Here is a 21,827-nt window from a genome sequence, read left to right as displayed (position 1 = left end):
GGACACAAACTCTAGATAAATGAAGATGGAGCGCAGTTGTTGGGATTCAGTAAAGACCGGCCAGAACCTGCTTGGTAACCAAGGTAGCTTTGAGAAAAGTCTGGTCATTGACCTTTAGCTCATTATACCTTCATTGTAATACTAAAAATCAAGCCCCCTCAGCCATGGCAGTTCCCAGACAGACCAGAAAAGGCCAAAAAGTGGGCAGTGGCCCAATTCCTGGGAAATCCCCACCCTTCCCAGAAATAGCAATATTCCTTCTGGTAACAGCAATATTCCTCCCATTCGTTAGCGTATTAAATTACTTAGCCCATAAAAACTACAACCCCACGCCCTGGGCCCGCTCTCACTTTCTGAGACAGTCCACATTTGGCCTGTGGAGTGTGTATCGCTCTAAATAAACTTGCTTTCACTTTTCTTTGGTGAGCTCTTGAATTTTTTCCTGCACAACGCCAAGGACCCTCACTTGGCCGTGGTCCGTCCTAATGGCTCCTGTGGGTCCCAGGACATGACATTTCCCTCTCCTGCAACACACTCTTGGAGCCTCTTTCTGGTCTGTCTCATATAGGGGTTGACGACTCCAGGAGTCCAAACTTAAAATATCTAAGTATCAAAGAGAGAATCAGAGTTCAGTTTCCTTTACACAGACCTAACTTCACCCAGGGTGATGGACAACTGCAACAACTTTCTCATTCCAGAGAGGCAGTGTCTCTCTATCGCAGTTTCAGGTTGACTAATATTTAACACCAGAGCTCCATTATCTCATCATTTGGGCAAGAGATACTCGACAGTAAGCCAGTTCACAAGGGAGTCATTTATAAGCCATGTTATTTACAGTGAGAACTGCTCTAGGTTCAAGAATAGATTGGAAAAGTCACCCACGAAGTCACTCAGACATATGAAGAATTACTCCCCATCAACCTCAGTTGAACTGCAAATTAAAAGGTTCAGTTCCTTCAGGAGGCAACAAGCGTCCTGAGGGCCTGAACCGTGTGATTCACCGCTGATCCTTGTGTTCCGGAGTACAGCTACGCCTACTCTTTGGTTGGGAGGAATGAAGACCCAAGGGTCCAGGAGCTCTGCTTTTCTTCGCCTTCACCGGGAAAAACTAGGAACCATAGAGCTATGGCTTCCTAGAGAGCCGGGACTGGGAGGTGGGGTGAGCGACCGGAAGTCGCGGTATCCGCGGGTCAGCCATTATTTTGGGCCTCAGGTGCCGTGGGCTCCAGTTCCCGTGTCATCTCCCGGCGTCCCGGCGCCGAGGCGGCGGTCCTCAAGGCCGGAGCCGCTGCGGGAGCCCCTGGTGAGCGGGCTGGGCTCGGGTCAGGTTGGCACGCGGGGAGGGCGGCCCGGGGTGCGGCTTGAGCTCGCCAGGGCAGCGCAGCCTTCTCCGACTCCTCTCCGGCCCTTACCCCCAGCGCGGTCCCTCCACTCCGTGTTGAGGTGGACGCCTTGGCTGCGGCTTGGGGAAGGTATTGAAGACAGCGCCCCTGAGTCCGTGTGTCTGTGGACCGGCCCTCGAGTTAGTAGAATGTGCTGCCCCTTTGAGAACACCGCCCTCAGTAGTCAGGTTCCCCAGCTCAGGCTTTTCTGCTCTTTTCCCATCTTCTCTGAGACTGATGCTGAGAAACAGCTTGAGACTTCCCTGGAGCAGGGACTCCCAGACTTCTGGGGGCTTTTTTTTTTTTCCCTTGAGGTATGGACCGGTTCTCATCTTTTAATTTTGTAATATAATGGTATTTAAGAAGCAAACTTAGACAAGCCGTACCACCATTGCTTCAGAGAATGTATTTTCACATTAAGTACTAAGATGGTAAACTCAGCGTAAACGCCGGCTTTTGCAAGAAAGGTCATTGCCAACCTGTGAGTGACTACGTATGGTTGTTTATTTTCGTTTTACAGCTTGCCAGATTAAAGCTTTATAATGAATTGTTGTCATTATTATTCTAAACCATTGCTTTAGAAGAGTTGTTTGGGTTTCAGAAGTCTTTTCTTAGATGTAGTTATTTTGGACTTTTGGAGTTAGAATCCCTGAGTTCAGAATTTGCTCCCATAACTGAGTGGCCTTGAGTGAATCGCGTAGTTCCTTTGAGGCTTCTTTTGTTCTTTTTAACTTGTGGCTCACAAACCTTTTGTGAGAAGCAAACAAAATGTATGTTTAAGGATTTATTATTTGTATCTATCTGCAAAGTAAGAGTAAATAGAATTCTGATAATTTACTGTAGAAAATTATTTAGAAATTCTTCTCCCCCCTGCCCCGGGTTTTATTTACTTACAGACTTTATTTTTTAGAGCAGTTTTACGTTCACAGGAAAATTAAGCAGAAAATACAGAAATTTCCCATATACTCCCTGCCCCCGCTCTTGCATAGCGTCCCCCCATATCAACATCCCCCACCACCGGAGGGATGGAGTGGGAGTTTGGAGTTAGCAGATGCAAGCTACTATTTATAGAATGGATAAACAGCAAGGTCCTCCTGTATAGCACAGGGAACTATATTCAGTATCATGTGCTAAACCATAATGGAAAAGAATATAAAAAGAGTGTATATTTATGTATAACTGAATCACTTTGCTGTACAGCACAAATTAATACAACATTGTGTAATAACTACACTTCAATCCAAAAAAAAAAAAAATCCCCCACCAGAGTGGTACCTTCTGTTGCAGTTGGTGAACCTGTATCAGACACATTTTAATCACCCAAAGTCCATAGGTTACATAAAGGTTCACTCTCTGTGTTTATATATTCTATGGGTTTGAACAGATTTATAATGATTTGTATAATGTATCCACCATTTTAGTATACAGCATGGTTTCACTGCCCTAAGAAGTCCTCTGTATTCTGCCTGCTCAGCCCTTCCTTCTCCAACCTGGGCAACCACTGATCATTTTACTGTCTCCATAGTTTTGCCTTTTCCAGAGTGTCATATAGTTGGAATTGTACAGTATATTAGATTTTCAGATTAGCTTCTTTCACTGGGTAGTCCATATTTAAGCTTCCTTTGTATCTTTTCATGGCTTAATAGCTTGTTTCTTTTTAGCACTGAGTAATATTCGATTGTCTGGATGTACCACAGTTTATTCATTCACCTATTGAAGGACATCTTGGTTGATTCTAGGTGTTGACAATTACGAATGAAGCTGCTGTAAACATCCATGTGCAGGTTTTCGTGTGGATGTATGTCTTCAGTTTCTTTGGATGAATACCAAGGAACACAATTGCTAGAATTTATGGTAGGATTATGTTTAGTTTTGTAAGATACTGCCAAACTGTCTTCTATAGTGGCTGTACCATTTTGCATTCCCACCAGCAATGAATGATAGTTCCTGTTGCTCCACATCTTCACCAGCATTTGGTGTTGCCAGTGTTCTGGATTTTGGCCATTATAATAGGTACGTAAGGTATCTCATTGTTTTAACTTTCATTTCCATGATGACATATGATGTGGAGCATATTTTCGTGCAGTTGTTTGAAATATGTATATCTTCTTTGGTGAGGTATTTGTTTAGGTCTTTGAGTCATTTTATCTTTTTTTTTTTTTTCCCCTCGTCACACAGCTTGTAATATCTTAGTTCCCTGACCAGGGATTGAACCCAGGCCCCTGGCAGTGCAAGCTCTGAGTCCTAACCACTGGATCACCAGGGAATTCCCCCTTGGGCCATATTTTAATTGAGTTGTTTGTTTTCTTATTGTTAGGTTTTAAGAGTTCTTTGTATAAAATATACAAAGGAAGGATAATAGTGTGTGTCTTTTGCAAGTATTTTCTCTCAGTCTTCCGGGTTGTCTTCTCATTCTTGACATTGCCTTTTGCAGAGCAGAATTTTTTAGTTTTGATGAAGTCTAGTTTATTAATTATTTCATTCAAGGATCGTGCCTTTTGTGTGTATCTAAAAAGCTATCACCATACCCAAGATCATCTAGGTTTTCTCCTAGGTTATCTTCCAGGAATTTTATAGTTTTGCATATTACATTTAGGTCTGTGATCCATTTTGAGTTAATTTTTGTGAAAGATGTAAAATCTGTCTCTAGATTCATTTTTTTGCATGTGAATGTCCGGTTGTACCAGCACCATTTGCCAAAAAGACTATATTTGCTCCATTGTATTACCTTGACTCTCTCAGAGATCAGTTGACTATTCGTGTGGGTCTATTTCTGGACTCTCTATTCTGTCCCATTGATTTGTCTACAATTTTGCCAGTACCATGCTGTCTTCATCACTGTAGCTTTTTAGAAAGTTTTGATGTGGGTAGTGTCAGTCCCTCAACTTTGTTCTTCTTCTTAAATATTGTGTTAGTTATTCTGGGTCTTTTGCCTCTCCATGTGAACTTTAGAATCAGTTTGTCAATATCCACAAAATAGCTTGCTGAGATTTTGATTGGAGTTGCATTGAATCTATAGGTAAAGTTGAGAAGCACTGAAACATTGACAATATTGAGTCTTCCTATCTGTGAACATGGGATAGAAATCCTTTTTTTAAATTCCTTTCCATCACCCCTAGATCAGTTACCAAAGAACTGCTCAGTTTTTCTCAATTGTTCTATCCCTACTACTACTTAATTTAGAACTTTAATTATTTGTTTAGACTACAGGTTTCCCCTAATGTCTGAAAGTAGGGTTATTTATTTATTTTTTTTAATTTAGGTTGCGCCAGGTCTTAGTTGCAGCAGGTGGGCTCCTTAGTTGCGGCCTGTGGGCTCCTTAGTTGCGGCAAACAGGTTCGTTAGTTGTGGCATGCGAACTCTTAGTTGCAGCACGCATGTGGGATCTAGTTCCCTGACCAGGGATTGAACCTGTGCCCCCTGCATTGGGAGCATGGAGTCTTATCCACTGCACCACCAGGGAAATCCCTGAAAGTAGAGTATTCTTATGAAACCTTTCATAAGCTGAAATGATGTAAAGCAAAGAAGCAGTTCCCTTAGGACGCGTCTTGCTAACAGATGCACAAAGTAAAACTAGATAAAGCAGAGGTGCTCACAGACACAGGTTAAATCTACAGTGGCTTGATGCTGAGATGCTGAGTGTAATTCCTGTGGAAGGAGCTTGGTTGGCAGTGCCACTCTGGCTACTTGGGATGCCTCTGGCTGCCTCTCAGTAGCCTGTAGAATTGGCTTCTGTTTACCTCTTCACTCTAATTCTACAAAATTACCCTCAAAGTTTACTTCCTTCTCTGATGTGCAAAGAACCTTTTTAACAGAGCTATATGTGCTGTCTCTCCCTTGCTTTTGAAATTGCAGTTTCTTTATTCCTGGAATGGCTTTCCTAACACTCCAGTGGTCTTTTTTTCTTTACAGCCCAACCCAAAATTACCTTCATGAATTCTTACTGTGCTTATATGTCCTCCTGTTAATTGTACTCACACATTATATTGAAATTATGTTTATATTTTGGCCTCCTCTGCTCCATTATAAGCATGAATTTTAAGGGTCCATGTGTTAAATAAAATCAATGAGGCACTCTTATATGTTACTGATAGTAATGTAACTATTACAACCTTAAAAGTTTAAACTATTTGTACCTTTCAGCCAAACAGTTTCTTTTCTGGGAATTTTTCCTGAAGAAATAAGCAGAAATGTAACCAAAAATTCATTAGCAAAGATGGTCATTGCAGCTGAATTTGTCATAGGAGAAAATTATAAATAATCTAAACGTCTAACAACAGGGGACTAAAGTATGAATGGGCTGATATACTCTTTTTAAAAAAATTATTTATTTATTTATTTATTTATTTATTTATTTTTGGCTGCGTTGGGTCCTTGTTGCTGCACGCGGGCTTTCTCTAGCTGCAGCGAGTGGGGGCCACTACTCCCCGCAGTGCGCAGGCTTCTCACTGTGGTGGCCTCCCTTTGTTGTGGAGCACGGGCTCTAGGCACGCGGGCTTCAGTGGTTGTGGCACGCGGGCTCAGTAGTTATGGCTCCCGTCCTCTGGAGCGCAGGCTCAGTAGTTGTGGCACACGGGCTTAGCTGCTCCACGGCATGTGGGATCTTCCCAGACCAGGGCTCAAACCCATGTCCCCTGCATTGGCAGGCGGATTCTTAACCACTGCACCACCAGGAAAGTCCCATGGGCTGATGTACTCTTGAAAATAATGATGAAGAATATTTGATATTGTGTTCACAACACAATATGTGTGAAATTATGGAGCAGTACAGTTGGATCCAGTTTTGTGATCCAAATTGTCCGTTAGAGAAAGGACTGGAAGAATGTAGTCCAGAACAATAGCAGTGATTGTTCTTTGGTTTTGTATGTGTTTTCTGGTTTTACAGATTTTCCATTTTGTAATAAAGATACATATTATTTCTAAAGAACGCACTATTTCTAGAAAGCAGAAGCCTAAGAACATAGGAAAAGGTGGTAGTTGCAGAAAGATAATGATTAACATTTGAATCCATATACCAGGCACTATTCAAAAGCCTGAAATGTATTTCACATCAGATTCTTACAAGCCCATAAGATAGGAATTGTTGTTGCCCCTATTTTACAGGTTAACAAACTGAGACTTAGAAGTGAGGTAACTTGTTCAAGGTCACACAGGAGTAGCCAGGATGCCCATTGTTAGAATGGTGGATAAAGGATTTATTGTAATTAGGTGGAGGAGAAACTGTGAATAAAGACCAAAGGAGGGACTTTCCTGGCCGTCCAGTGGTTAAGACTCCATGCTTCTAATGCACGGAGCACGGCTTGGATCCCTGGTCGGGGAACTAAGATCCCACATGCCACGTGGCCAAAAAAAAAAAGACCAAAGGAATTTCATGTTTTTGATATGAGCAATGGTCTGGGTAACATGCGTATTAGTGTCCCTAGAGCCTTGGGCCCGGGCTTCTGTTAGAGGAGGCATGGCCCAGAATCTAGAACTTTGCATTCAGGGAGGTTTCTTCATTAGTGAGAGCTAACTGGGGTCTGGAAAACCTGATTGTTTCTCTGGGTTAACTTTAACAATGATTTCTTGAGGTCTTATAGATGATGTTCTCCAAGCTCTAAGGAAGAAGGCAAGCAAGGATTGAGGGGCCCTAGAGAGGAGCCTTTCTTAAATAACAACAATGACAAGAGAAAATTGGGCCCACAGTGCTCTGAGACAAGAGGGCCTTGTTAAAGGGAAGGATGATACCTGGAAGTGGGGAACCAGCTTCCAAGGGAGCAGCTCCTCTGTTTGGGAGACCTCCCACCTGCACTTTAGACAGTTACGTTACCATGAGACATCTGGACCCCAGGAGGCACTGAGCCGGCTCCGGGAGCTCTGTCGCCGGTGGCTGAGGCCAGAAGCACGCACCAAGGCACAGATCCTTGAGCTGCTGGTGTTGGAGCAGTTCCTGAGCATCCTGCCCGGAGAGATACGGACCTGGGTGCAGATCCATCGCCCCAGGAGTGGTGAGGAGGCAGTGGCCCTGGTAGAGGAGCTGCAGAAAGACCTCGATGGACCAGCACTAAAAGTGAGAAAGGGGAAGGGGGAAGAGTTTGAGGTGGAAGGAGGGAGTAGGCCCAGGACAGAGGGGATAGAGGATGATGCTATGATTTTCATTAACAATTAATAACACAGTAGCAACCCTAATGCTAATTAAAACAGGTTCATGAGCTGTTCAGACCACAGAATGTCTTTTGAGAGAAATGGATTTATGATTGGGGTCTTTGGGCCAATTCAGAATCAACACAAGGCATTGACTCTGCTTTGCCTCCTTGGGTGATGCTTGCTAATGCTGAGTTTGGTTCAAGAATCTGAAGAACGTAATGTTTGTAAGTGTTCCTCTAAACAGAAACGTATGTATTGTTTGTATAAGTATGTTTGGAGTGATGTTGTAAGCCTGAAGTATAAAAGGCAGTGAGAAAGCACGAATGAAGCTTTCTAGATCTGGCAAGACCTCCCATGTTTTCCCCTACTGGGGATTCTGTGAGCCAAGGGATTGGGTTGAGATATTTGCCTCTGATAAGATTTTATATCCTTGGCTATTAAATTGGGATCTTAATATAGGTTCTAGTATGTGTCAGATCTCTTTTTGTCAATCTGGAGCCCACTAGAAACACTTCTATATAAGAAGTCTGGAATATAACTTGGGAGCGGTACCAAGGATGGGCTCATTTGTTTAAATCATAAAAATGAAGAATTTAGAGCTACGTATTTCAGTACTAATCACTAATCCATCTTTCTCATTTGAGAGATAAGAAAATGGAGGCAGGAAAAGGTTCACTACATTGTCTTAGGTGAGACACCTAGTTAGCAACAAAAGCAAATGTCTAGACTTGTAGTGTTCCTTCTGTTGGAGCAGGAAGGGATAAGTAAAGGGGTAAATAAGTAGAAGAGTGTATTGAACCCAGGTGTAATCTAAAACGAGGTCTGAAGCTCTTAATTGCTTGTTACTTCCCATTCCCTCCTTAACCCACACCCAGGTCTGGCTTCTGTTTCCACCGTTGTGTTCAGTCTCCTCTGGGAGAGGTCACCAGTACCATGAGTGGGGCTAGAGGGCAGCTCCATTGTTCTCAAGGCAAAGCTTTACTGCTGTTTTGATGCTCCATACTTGAGGTGGGTCACTCTCATCTCACAGTTCTAGATTACGGGCAGAAAGAGGTCCATGTTAGGTGAGTCCATTTTCTGGAGGTACAAGGAGAGTCAGCTTATTTTGTTCTGCTTGTTCCCAGGTTCCAGTCCTTGTCCAGGATCAGGACACTCTCCAGGAGGGTCTGAGCACTCCAGGAATAGCACTTCCTCATGCACCCACTGGCAGCCACATATCAGCTGAAATTCACTCAAATCCTCTTACTGACCCAGTGGTGTTCAACTTGCTCCAAGATCCTCAACATGGTAACTTACTGGCTCTGACTTTGGACTTTTCTCGGGACTCTTACTGTGGATCATTTCCCTACTCCCAGATAGTTGCTTCCTCTCCTGCCCTTATATGAACCCTTTATGGTACCAAGCTCTTTCCTGTTCTCCCTCTTGTCCTTTCCTGGGTCCCTCTGACTCTTTATCCTTTCTTTTTTTTTTTTTTCAATTTATTTTATTTACTTATTTTTGGCTGTGTTGGGTCTTTGTTGCTGTGCGCGGACTTTCTCTAGTTGCAGCGAGCAGGGGCTATTCTTCGTTACAGTGCATGGCCTCTTCATTGTGGTGGCTTCTCTTGTTGCGGAGCATGGGCTCTAGGCACATGGGCTTCAGTAGTAGCAGCATGCGGGCTCAGTAGTTGTGGCTCACAGACTCTAGAGCACAGGCTTAGTAGTAGTGGCACATGAGCTTAGTTGCTCCACGACATGTGTGATCTTCCAGGACCAGGGCTCGAACCCATGTCCCCTGCATTGGCAGGCAGATTCTTAACCACTGCAGCACCAGGGAAGCCCTTTTTCTTTTTTTTAATTAAAAAAATTTTTTTTAGTTTGGTTACGCTGGGTCTTAATTGCGGCTTGTGGGTTCCTTAGTTGTGGCTCGTGGGGCTCCTTAGTTGAGACTCCCCAGCTCCTTAGTTGTGGCATGTGAACTCTTAATTGCGGCATGCATGTGGGATCTAGTTCCCTGACCAGGGATCGAACCCGGGCCCCCTGCATTGGGAGCACGGAGTCTTATCCACCGTGCCACCAGGGAAGTCCCCCTTTATCCATTCTATTGCTATTCTTTGTGCTATTCCAGCCCTGCACGTGGGGGTCAGAAAAGATTTGTAGGTCATTTTATAGCCATCGTTGCCTAGTTCCGGGAGCTCTGTGTCTTTCTGAATTCCTTGTTTTTAGAAGATAAAGATATTGGACTTGGAGTAGTGGGCAGGAACAACAGTTACCTCATATGCAGCTTTTTCTCCTTCAGATTCTTCTGCCCCTGAAGCTTCTGCCCTTTCCCAGGAAGAGAACCCAAGAAATCAATTAATGGCTCTCATGCTCCTGACAGCCCAGCCACAGGTAAGATTTACATCCTCTTTTCTTCCTAAGATCCTATCTTCACTATTTCATTGTGGCTGAAGTATCCTAGTTGTGGCTGGAGTATCCCTCATCCTTGTGCTTGGGTGTCCACTCAGCTCCCATCTCTAAATCAAGGTCCATGCTATTGGAAGGCAGACTTCATGTGGGGTCTCCTATGTCTCCCTGATATCCCTTGCCCACCTCATGCCCTCACAACATGTCTTCCCCAGAAGTGAAAGGGACCTTTCAGTAGGGGAGCTTCCTGGGCATGGATAATCTCACACATACCTGTTATTTCAGGAATTGGTGATGTTTGAGGAGGTATCAGTATGCTTCACTTCAGAGGAATGGGCATGTCTGGGCCCAATTCAGAGGGCTTTGTACTGGGATGTGATGCTGGAGAATTATGGAAATGTGACTTCCTTAGGTAAGGACACTTTCTTCCCATAATTCTTACCTTTACTTCATCAGCATTTTTTTAACGTTTTTATGGGAGTATAAATTGCTTTACAATGGTGTGTTAGTTTCTGCTTTATAACAAAGTGAATCAGTTATACATATACATATATCCCCGTATCTCTTCCCTCTTGCGTCTCCCTCCCGGCCAACTTCATCAGCTTTTGTTTGTTTTTCTCTTCTTTTTTTCTTCCCCCTACAGTGGAAGTGCAGGTTCTTAACCACTGGACCACCAGGAAAGTCCCAGCTTTTGTTTGTTTTTCTGATTATGAACATAGTATAGCATACTTATTTTGGAAAACAGAATATTAGGAGAAAAAAAATTTTTTTAACCCACTATTTGCAAACAGCTACTATCAGAATTTTGATATATTACCTTTCTGGCTTTTTTTGTGTGTTTGAGGTTTTTTACATTGTTTTGAGAGTGTTTATTTATGAATATATACAGTTTTATAGCTTGTGTTCTTTGCAGTCACCTCACTCTCGTATTATCACAAATTCTTTGCAACAATTATCTATATTGGCTGCGTAATTTGTGTCATAATTTAGTTAGCCATTTCTTTATTTTAAATAATTGCCATAATAATAATCTATCTCTATGCCTAAGGTTTGTTTTTTTTTTTTGTGGTACACGGTCCTCTCACTGTTGTGGCCTCTCCCGTTGCGGAGCCCAGGCTCCAGACGTGCAGGCTCAGCGGCCATGGCTCACGGGCCCAGCCACTCTGCGGCATGTGGGATCCTTCCAGACTGGGGCATGAACCCATATCCCCTGCATCGGCAGGCAGACTCTCAACCACTGCGCCACCAGGGAAGCCCCTGTTTTTGTTTTTTTAATTTCTCATTATTTTTTAGAAGTAGAGTTACTAGGCCTAAGTGTTTGAATTGTTTTAAGGCTCTTGCTTCATACTGCCAAACTGCTTTCCATAGTGATCTCAGTCCTCTCTGCTCTTACCAGCTGTACGTAAGAACCACTCCTTTGGCTCTGCCTTCATTGCTGCTGAGTAGTCCCATTCTTTTAAATTATTGTTAATATAATTTTTTAAGTTATAATATCTATTCTCAAGTGGATTTCTTTTTTTTTTTTTTTTTTTTGCTGTACGCGGGCCTCTCACTGCCGTGGCCTCTCCCGCTGCGGAGCACAGGCTCCGGACACACAGACTCCGCGGCCATGGCTCGCGGGCCCAGCCGCTCCGCGGCACGTGGGATCCTCCAGGATCGGGGCACGAACCCGTGTCCCCTGCATCGGCAGGCGGACTCTCAACCACTGCGCCACCAGGGAAGCCCTCAAGTGGATTTCTTTGATTAATAACAGAGAATTTTTTAAAAAACTGTTAGCCATTTATGTTTCCAACAGACATTAAACACCTACCATGTAATGGTATGACGTGATTCTGCCCTTAAGTAGCATGATTTGGGAGATGAGCATAAAAAGAATAAACAAGGCAGAGTAAAATAATTGATAATAGAGTGACGTAAGCCTCTTGAGATGGAAATGAAGAAGACAAAGCAACCAGTACCGTTCCTGGGATTAGGAAAGGCCATGAAGGAAGTAGCTTTGTATTTCATTGTCTGAGTATCATGCTTTACATTGACAGCTTTATGATACTGAATTTCTATTCAAGAACATTACATATTGTTCCATTTGTTCATACTGCCTTTGTCTGTTTCAGGCCTGTTTTAAAATTGCATTCAGGTAGATCTTACATATTCTGGTTACATTGATTCTTTGAAATAGGAAACTTTTCTGATGTTTTCTAATCATTGTTTGCATACATAAAAATATTTAATTTTTGTATATTAATTTTGTACCCAGCAACCTTAGTAAATTTTTTATTGCTCATAGTAATTTATACTATATATTTTTACGTATATGAGAATATGTCTTTCAGTGTCTCAGCTATGGTGTGGTGGTCAAACATTTTGTAGATTTTATATTTTGATACATATTCCCGAACTGCTTTCTATCAGTGATGTACCAATTTACACTTATACAAAAAGAGTACAAGAGGGCCCATTTCCCCTGTATGTGTTTATGATTTGGTCACTGTTTTTTTGAGTTTTTTTAAATTTTTTATTTTGTTTTGGCTGCGTTGGGTCTTTGTTGCTGCACACGGGCTTTCTCTAGTTGCGGCGAGCGGAGGCTACTCTTCATTCAGGTGCGCGGGCCTCTCATTGCGGTGGCCTCTCCCGTTGCAGAGCATGGGCTCTAGGCACGTGGGCTTCAGTAGCTATGGCTCACGGGCTCCAGAGCGCAGGCTCAGTTATAGCGCATGGGCCCAGGGCCCAGTTGCTCCGCGGCTTGTGGGATCTCCCGAGACCAGGGCTCGAACCCGTGTGCCCTGTATTGGCAGGCGGACTCTTAACCACTGCGCCACCAGGGAAGCCCCGGTCACTGTTTTAAAACTTTGCTAGCTAGATGAAGAATACTATCTTTTGTTTATTTTTCTTTCATTTCTTTGATTATTAGTGTTATCATGTTTATTGGTCATTTTCTGCTTATTCATATCTTTTCTACATATTTTATTTATTAGAACTGCTAACACTTTGTCACATGTTGCACATTTTCCCATTTGTTTGCCTTTCAGTGGTATTATTATTATCATTATTTTTTAAGTCTTAGAAATCTTTCATGGAGTCAAACGGCAATATTTTCCTTTGTGGTCTCCTCCATAAAATTATTAGTTTTTAAATCACCTGTATTTTCTTCAGACATTTTCATTGTTTCGTTTTTACATGTAAGCTTTAGTCCATCTAAAGTTTATCTTGGGGCTTCCCTGGTGGCGCAGTGGTTGAGAGTCCACCTGCCGATGCAGGGGACACGGGTTCGTGCCCTGGTCCGGGAAGATCCCACATGCCGCAGAGCGGCTGGGCCCGTGAGCCATGGCCGCTGAGCCTGCGCATCCGGAGCCTGTGCTCCGCAACGGGAGAGGCCACAACAGTGAGAGGCCCGCATACCGCAAAAAAAATAAATAAATAAAGTTTATCTTGTTATGCAGAATGACATAGGAATCCAGTTTGTATGTTTGCTTGTTTTTTTTTGTTTATGTTTTTTTTTTTTTTTGAGGTACGCGGGCCTCTCACTGTTGTGGCCTCTCCCGTTGCGGAGCACAGGCTCCGGACGCTCAGGCTCAGCGGCCGTGGCTCACAGGCCCAGCCGCTCCGTGGCATGTGGGATCTTCCCGGACCGGGGCACGAACCTGCGTCCCCTGCATCGGCAGGTGGACTCTCAACCACTGCGCCGCCAGGGAAGCCCGTTTTTTTTTTTTTAACCCAAGTGGCTTTCAGTAGTTCTAATGCTATTTACTCAATAATTCATCTTTTCTTTGAAGAACTTTAAAACCTGCTTTATGGGTTAATTGATTAATTTTATGAAAAGCACTCACCATGGATCCATACCTCACGCTGTAAGCCAAAATAAATTCCAGATGGGTGTAGGAGTTAAATTTAAAAAATAAGAAGAAGATGTAATTCCTTATTTATTCCAACTCTTTAAGGGAAGAGAAGTTTGAATCAACTTTAATAAGTAAGATATGCTCTAACTGCAATGCTGTTAGGGCTTTGGGCAAACAGATACCAAGGTGTTTACGCTCTTTGACCTAGTAATTCTGACTTGAGGAGGCTACCTTAAAGAAATGGTTCAGAAAGAGGGAAAATAAGTAATGTGTCTAAAGAATCTAGTCCCCGCGAAGGATTTATAATGTTTAAAAGTTGGGCACGACCAAATTCCCCCAGACAGAGAAAGTACTACACAGCCCATGGTGTTTTGACCTGGGGTAGACTGTGACACTATCATATTTGACAGTTTTGTGCACTCAGTTTCTGTGCATTGATAAGCTGGTAGAAAAGCAGACTCCCAGATAGCTTGCACATACTTCTTCAATATGTAAAAGACTTGTATATGTTCATTTAAGAGATTGGAATAGGATTTGAAGGCAATTATTCAAGAAATATTAAGTATCTCCCACATCAAGCTTAGCCCCTGCCATAAAGTACATTCAAGTTGGAGTAAAAGACATTTACACAAATAATTACAATACAGTGCGACAAATGTTATATAATAAAAGTATGCATGAGTGCGGGGAGCACATAGGAGCTTGGTTAGATGGAAGAACTGGGAGGGTGGGGGAGGGGTGGGTGGTTTAGGGAAGGATTTACAGAGGGTGAAAAAATGAAATCTCATTGCTGTTTCAATTTGGTTTCATGAGCACCCTCATTACTAGTCAGGTTGAGTATCTTTTCATATGTTATGAACTACCTAGTACTGTTCTTTGCCCACTTAACTTTTGGAATATTGGTCTCTGTTTTTTTGGCTGCACTGTGTGGCTTGCAGTATCTTAGTTCCCCAACCAGAGATTGAACCTGGGCCCTGGCAGTGAAAGCGCCAAGTCCTAACTGGACAACCAGGGAATTCCCGGATGCTATTATTTCTTAATTTCCTGTTTTTTGATTGTTCAGTGCTAATGTACAGAAATACCACTGATTTTTGTATATTGATATTTATCCTACAACCTTGCTGAACTTACTTAGTTCTGATAGTTTTTTGGTAGATTCTTTAGGATTTTCTATATACAAATTTTGCAAACAGAGATAGTTTTATGTCTTCCTTTCCAATCTGGGTGCCTTTTATTTCTTTCTTTTGCCCCATTGACCTGGCTAGAGCCTCCAGTACTGTTGCATAGAAGTGGCAGGAGCAGACATCCTTTTCTTGTTCCTGCTCCTAGAGGGAAAGCATTCAATCATTCACCATTAAGTTTGATGTTAGCTTTAAATTTTTTGTAGGTGTCCTGTATCAAGTTGAGGAAGTTCCCTTCTATTCCTACTTTGTTGAGTGTTCTTATCATGAAGGAGTTTTGGACTTTGCCAAATACTTTTTCTGTATCTGTGAGATGATTATGTGAGTTTTGTCCCTTATACAGTTGATATGGTCTATTACATTAATTGATTATCTGATGTTATACCAGCATTTGCATTCCTGTGATAAATCCCACTTGGTCATAGTGTATAATTCTTTTTTATATGTTGCTGGATTCAGTTAGCTAATACTTTGTTGAGGATTCTTATGTCTGTATTCATAAGATATGTTTGTAGTTTTCTCTTTTTTTGTCATATCTTTGCCTGGTTTTGGTATCTAGGTAATACTGGTCTCATAGAATGAGTTGGGAAGTGTTCCCACCTTTCCTATTTATTGGAAGAGTTTGTGAAGAATTGGTATTCTTTTAATGTTTGGTAGAATTCAGCAGTCATACAGTCTGGGCCTGGGCTTTTCTTTGTGGGTAGTTTTTTGGTTACTGATTTAATTTCTTTACTTATTATAGAACTATTCAGATTTTCTATGTCTTCTTGAGTCAATTTTAGTAGTTTGTGTCTTTCTACGATTTTAGCCATTTCATCTTAAGTTGTTCAATTTATTGGCACAGAATCATTCATGGTATTCCTTTATAATCCTTTTTTTATTTATGTAAGATCAGTGGTAATTCCAGGGGCAGGGGGTGACTTTTGTACTTAGTTTTTAAGGCTGTAGGTTTGGGCAGGTAGCAAATTGGGACGAGGAAGAGCAATTCGGGAAGAGAAAGGGGCAAGGGCAGTGATAGAGAAGCAAGCAAAAACATGACATGTTTGGGCATCTCTATGTAGTTTTCCATGCCTAGAGTCTCTGGGCATAAAGGGTACTAACAAGAAGTGAAGCCAGAAAAATAGGCAGATATAGGGTGAAGGCAGCTCTTGGGCTGTTCTAGTCATTTGTGCTTTATCCTATAAGCAGTGAAGAGTTATTTGTTTTGAGCAGGTGAGTGACATGATCAAATATACTTATCGGAAAGATAATTAACAATGGAGTGGACATGGATTAGAGGAGTGGGCAGTATTGGAGGTAGGGAACGCTGTCTTTTTCTTGCAGCCTTCACCAAAGATTGCAGAAAGTAACCAGCTTCCTCTCTCATTCTGATATTTTTCTCCCAAATCTCTTAAAGCTCAATAGGCCCATACATAGTCTGATTTCTATACTAAAATTTCAGATCATTTAACCAGCTAATTAGCTACTGTATATATAAAAGTTGCTCATTTCTTAACCATTTTCCATCTCAGTTTAACCACTTGCAACACTTCTATTCCTTAAAACACTTCTACTTCCTTAAAGAAAGAGAACCTTCCTTTCCACCAGCATCCTGCTTAAATTGTGAAACCAGTCTTGATACAATCACTGTGGACAAGGAAACTGGAGTACTGGTATTGGATACGCCTAGGACACATGCCCATCCCTACTGCCAAGTGAAGCAGTGTAGTGTGATGGGCAGTCCTGCCCAAAATCCAGAGAGAGGGACGGTTGAGATGAGATATGAGGGCCTGATCTAAGAATGTAGTTCACTTTAACATTTATTGGATGTTTTCTATTTTCACACTCTCATAAACTTAAAGAAGTTCATAATAGAGTAAAATAGTTACACTCCTTTCCCATGTCTTTTCTCTCTATTTAGGTAGAAGAATAGTGTTTTTATACTCAAATAGAAGATAATGTTACTATTATTTACATAATTTTACTTATTAGATAATTTGGGGAACTAGTTCATAATTTTTCTCACATTTGGATGGTGAAAATAAGTTTCCAAAACATTTAAAATATATATAATTTCACATTTTAAAATATTTGAGAATGTTAGAGTAGAAAAGAGGTTAACTAGTTTAGCCTCATTATTTTAAAGATGTTTTCATGGTTTTCAATGTCTCTATTTTTTCATTTTGTTCTGTATTTCTTCTCTTTTATATTTAATTAAGTGAGGGAGTCTAACCTAGCCCTGATATTTTTGTGAAACGAATTTTAAAATTCTGTTACTCAATTTTGGAAGGAGAATTCTAAGCATTAAGTTGCTTTTTCATGGATTTTTTTCCCTGTAGGTTAATTGCTTTCAAGTAATTAAAAAGTGTTTATACACTTGACTTCAAAAATTAAAGATTGCCTTCCAAGTTTTTAGGTATATTTTCTTTCTTTTAGAGTTCCTATCTTCCTAGCAAGAAGAAAATAAAAAGACAGCTCTTTATAAGCCAAATGGTTCTTTTTGTCCCGTCCAAATTCTTGAGCCTCAGGTGTGAACCACCTACGAAAGATCCCATGTTCTTTCTCTGGTTCTTCCTTACATCTGTTTTTTCAGAATCCTTTCTATGTTTCCATCTGCTCCCTGAAGGCAAAGAGCTTAGAAGTATCTCAGAATGAATTTTATGTTAATCCATTTACAACATTCTGTCAGTAGCATTCTGCTTTGTACCCTCATTTAACAAAAATCTTTTCCTTTTTGTATGCATATAAAAGTTTCCTTCTGGCTTGTTTCAAAGTCATTTGAAGATCTTGTTCTCACTAACACAGGGATATGATAATATTTGCATTTTTAATTCCTTTTACCAGAGTGGGAGACCATGACTGAGAATGAGGAGGTGACATCAAAGTCAAGCCTATCTCAAAGAGCAGATTCTCAGAAAGGAACATCAAAAAGACTTCAAGGAAGTGTTCCCCAGGTTCTTGACTTTGAGGAAGAGTATGAATGGCAAGTTTTAGCAAGTCAGTGGGGAAATGAAACAAGGGAAAGAGATACACTGAAGAAAGGTTCCCTGTGTGAACGAGAAAAGAAGAAAAGGACTCCACCAGAAAAACGAGGCCAAAAGTGGAAGGAATTTGGAGAAAGCTTAACTTCAGATTCAGCTTTTTCTGAAAGTTTAATAGGCACTGAAGGAAAGAAGCTTTATAAATGTGATATATGTTGTAAACATTTCAATAAAATCTCTCATCTTATAAACCATCGGAGGATCCATACTGGGGAGAAACCTCATAAATGTAAGGAGTGTGGAAAAGGATTTATTCAGCGCTCAAGCCTTCTAATGCATTTACGGAACCATTCTGGGGAGAAACCTTATAAATGTAATGAATGTGGGAAAGCCTTCTCTCAAAGTGCTTACCTTCTAAACCATCAGAGAATCCACACTGGGGAGAAACCGTATAAATGTAAGGAGTGTGGAAAGGGCTTCTATAGGCACTCAGGCCTTATTATACATCTAAGGCGCCATTCTGGGGAGAGACCTTATAAATGTAATGAGTGTGGCAAAGTTTTCTCTCAAAATGCTTACCTCATTGATCACCAGAGGCTCCACAAAGGAGAAGAACCTTATAAATGTAACAAGTGTCAGAAAGCTTTCATTCTGAAGAAGAGCCTCATTCTGCACCAGAGAATCCACTCTGGGGAAAAACCCTATAAATGTGACGAATGTGGAAAAACCTTTGCCCAGACCACTTACCTTGTTGACCATCAGCGGCTCCACAGCACAGAGAACCCATATAAATGTAAAGAATGTGGAAAAGTTTTCATTCGAAGCAAAAGCCTCCTCTTACACCAGAGAGTTCACACAGAAAAGAAGACCTTTGGTTGTAAAAAATGTGGGAAGATTTTCACTTCTAAGTCAAGCCTCATTGACCATAAGAGGATGCATAGCAGAGAGAAGCCTTATAAATGTACTGAATGTGGGAAAGCCTTTACTCAGAGTGCTTACCTTTTTGACCATCAGAGACTCCACAATGGGGAGAAGCCCTACGAATGTAATGAATGTGGGAAAGTTTTCATTCTGAAAAAGAGCCTCATTTTACATCAAAGGTTCCACACAGGAGAGAATCTCTATGAATGTAAAGACTGTGGCAAGGTCTTTGGTTCTAACAGAAACCTCATTGACCATGAGAGACTCCACAATGGGGAAAAGCCCTATGAATGTCGAGAATGTGGAAAAACCTTCATTATGAGCAAGAGTTTCATGGTCCATCAGAAGCTCCATACACAGGAGAAAGCCTACAAATGTGAGGATTGTGGGAAGGCTTTCAGTTACAATTCAAGCCTGCTCGTACATCGGAGAATCCACACTGGGGAAAAGCCCTTTGAATGCAGTGAGTGTGGTAGAGCTTTCAGCTCTAACAGAAACCTCATTGAACATAAGAGAATCCACAGTGGTGAGAAACCCTATGAGTGTAATGAGTGTGGCAAATGCTTCATTCTGAAGAAAAGCCTCATTGGCCATCAGAGGATTCACACAAGGGAAAAGTCTTATAAATGTAATGACTGTGGGAAGGTCTTCAGTTACCGCTCAAACCTTATAGCCCATCAGAGAATCCACACTGGTGAGAAGCCCTATGCATGTAGTGAGTGTGGGAAGGGCTTTACTTACAACAGAAATCTTATTGAACATCAAAGAATTCACAGTGGGGAAAAAACCTATGAATGTCATATATGTAGAAAAGTCCTTACCTCTAGTAGAAATCTTATGGTACATCAAAGAATCCATACTGGAGAGAAACCTTATAAATGTAATGAGTGTGGAAAAGATTTCAGTCAGAATAAAAACCTTGTTGTACATCAGAGAATGCACACTGGGGAAAAACCATATGAGTGTGAGAAGTGTAGAAAATGTTTTACTTCTAAGAGGAATTTAGTTGGCCACCAGAGAATCCACACAGGGGAGAAACCATATGGGTGTAATGATTGTAGTAAAGTTTTTAGGCAAAGAAAAAACCTTACTGTACATCAGAAAATTCATACAGATGAAAAAAACTGTGAATGTGATGAGTCTGAAAAACAATTCTCTCAGACTTCAAACCTTCATCTTCAACAAAAAATCCATTCTGTGGAGGAATTCTCTTGGCTCCAAAATGCCAATGAGTCCAAGACAGAGATTCAGAAAATCTAGTATCATGTGTCAAATGGAATAGAATCCCCGCCTACTTAAGTAACTGTTGGATAAATGGCAGCATATGGTTTTTATAAGGAAAAAAAATCATGATCACCCCTTTATAGACAAGTATGTTGCATGAGGAAGAAAGTTAATCTAGACTACAAAAACATAAGCCAAATTCTAGTTAAATACTCTGTCCCAAACCATTTGTTATGAACCTAGAAAAGGACCTTGGAGCGATCAAAGATTCTGAAGAAATTGGGTTATGTTTTATAAGATGTAATGGTGTCATTATAAATGACAGCAAAAATATCTTGGTATTAAAAAGTGTACATTTTTGAAAAGGTATATATACATTGTACATTTAAAATATAGTATTACTGCTAGAGAAAGTCTCTACAGACAGTATGATTAAGACATATCAAAGATGGAGTTGGGTGGGCAAGAGTCTGCTGTTTGAGGACAACTTAAGTACACTGGATTTGGAATCAGAAAACCTAGGTTTGGGTCCTGGCTCTTTCTCTTACTAGCTCTGTGATGTTATTAAGTCAGCCTCTAAGTCTCAGTTTCTCTTGTCAGTCAAATATTGGTATAATGCCTACTTCATAGCGTTGTTGTGAGCATTCAGTAGAAGGATCATGTGAAAGTACTTTATGAAACAATTTAGTTGTCAATAAAGTTGGATAAAAGAACATGATCTAGAACAAAATCTAGAACATGGCATAATGTAACGTTTGTTCATTAAGTTAATATTAGGACTTAATGCACCTCAAAAGATTCATTTTTATAGTAAGAGGAAGTATGGTGGATAGCTAACTTTGGAATTTTGTACTTTAAAAAGACCTTTTTAAAACAGCTTTTTAAATGTCTAAGGGAGATAATATATTAGTTTGTTTTAATGGAAAAAATATTGGCTTATTAAATAGTATGTCCAGCTATTAGTATGATGCCAAGAAAAACAATTTATTTTTCAACCTTTGGATTTTAAAACTAGTGGACCTAGAGTGTCAAAATGGAAGGACAGTCCTACGTTGCTTTCCTTGTCGACAGGAAAAAATCCTTAACCCCACCCCTTGAGCTGATTATCCCTGCTCCTGTCATTCTGAATTCTAATCAGCATTTCATCATTACTGACATACAAATAGCTTGTTACTTAAGAAACAACATTCTGTCCCAGCACTCAACTTACTACATAAGTTTTTTTACACAGAGCCAAGCCCTTCAAAGCTCTGATTAAACCAATTCAGAATCCACCTCTGAGTGGTCAGGCCCATTTACTCCCAGTGAACCAATCATTCATTCAGTCTGTACCCTTTTCTACATTTGTAAATTTATTTCTTCCTATATTCTTTTTTTTTTTTTTTTTTGCGGTACGCGGGCCTCTCACTGTTGTGGCCTCTCCCACCGCGGAGCACAGGCTCCGGACGTGCAGGCTCAGCGGCCATGGCTCACGAGCCCCGCCGCTCCACGGCATGTGGGATCTTCCCGGACCGGGGCACGAACCCGCGTCCCCTGCATCGGCAGGCGGACTCTCAACCACTGCGCCACCAGGGAAGCCCTCTTCCTATATTCTTTATTTGATAATTTTATGTTGTGATTCTCAGAACTCCAGTCCTGTCACTGGAGTATAAATACCTTAATATTAGGATTGTGTTTTCTAATACTAGCAGCATTGAAGTGGTGTGTTGATTATAATAAGTGTTATTAATTCAACCCCAAAGTTCCTTGAGGGCTGGTTCCTCATTAGACTGAAAGGACCAAGAGTGAAAACTGGAAGGGGTCCAGGTTAAAAGTC

At 41.2% G+C, this 21,827-nt stretch overlaps 1 protein-coding gene across 5 annotated transcripts; it reads left to right on the top strand.

Annotated features, from left to right (window-relative positions):
• Positions 1–1,201: 1,201 nt before the first annotated feature.
• ZNF197 (zinc finger protein 197) lies at positions 1,202–21,368 on the top strand. Of its 5 annotated transcripts, none has more exons than XM_060109363.1 (7): positions 1,202–1,303; positions 3,314–3,395; positions 6,962–7,431; positions 8,633–8,795; positions 9,786–9,877; positions 10,178–10,304; positions 17,730–21,368. In XM_060109363.1, exons 3-7 carry the CDS (start codon positions 7,042–7,044, stop codon positions 20,045–20,047), a joined length of 3,090 nt encoding a protein of 1,029 aa, XP_059965346.1. In that variant the 5' UTR covers positions 1,202–1,303; positions 3,314–3,395; positions 6,962–7,041; the 3' UTR covers positions 20,048–21,368. The 5 variants fall into 5 exon arrangements, with proteins under 5 accessions (XP_059965346.1, XP_059965344.1, XP_059965342.1 ...); XM_060109361.1 differs by having other exon boundaries at positions 6,953–7,431; XM_060109359.1 differs by lacking the exon at positions 3,314–3,395.
• The last annotated feature ends 459 nt before the right edge of the window (positions 21,369–21,827 follow it).

This window comes from Mesoplodon densirostris, chromosome 10, assembly GCF_025265405.1.
Source record: "Mesoplodon densirostris isolate mMesDen1 chromosome 10, mMesDen1 primary haplotype, whole genome shotgun sequence".
In the NCBI taxonomy this organism is placed as follows: Eukaryota; Metazoa; Chordata; class Mammalia; order Artiodactyla; family Ziphiidae; genus Mesoplodon; species Mesoplodon densirostris.
Note: the sequence above shows the minus strand (reverse complement) of the source record. Positions and strands in the feature narration are given on the sequence as shown.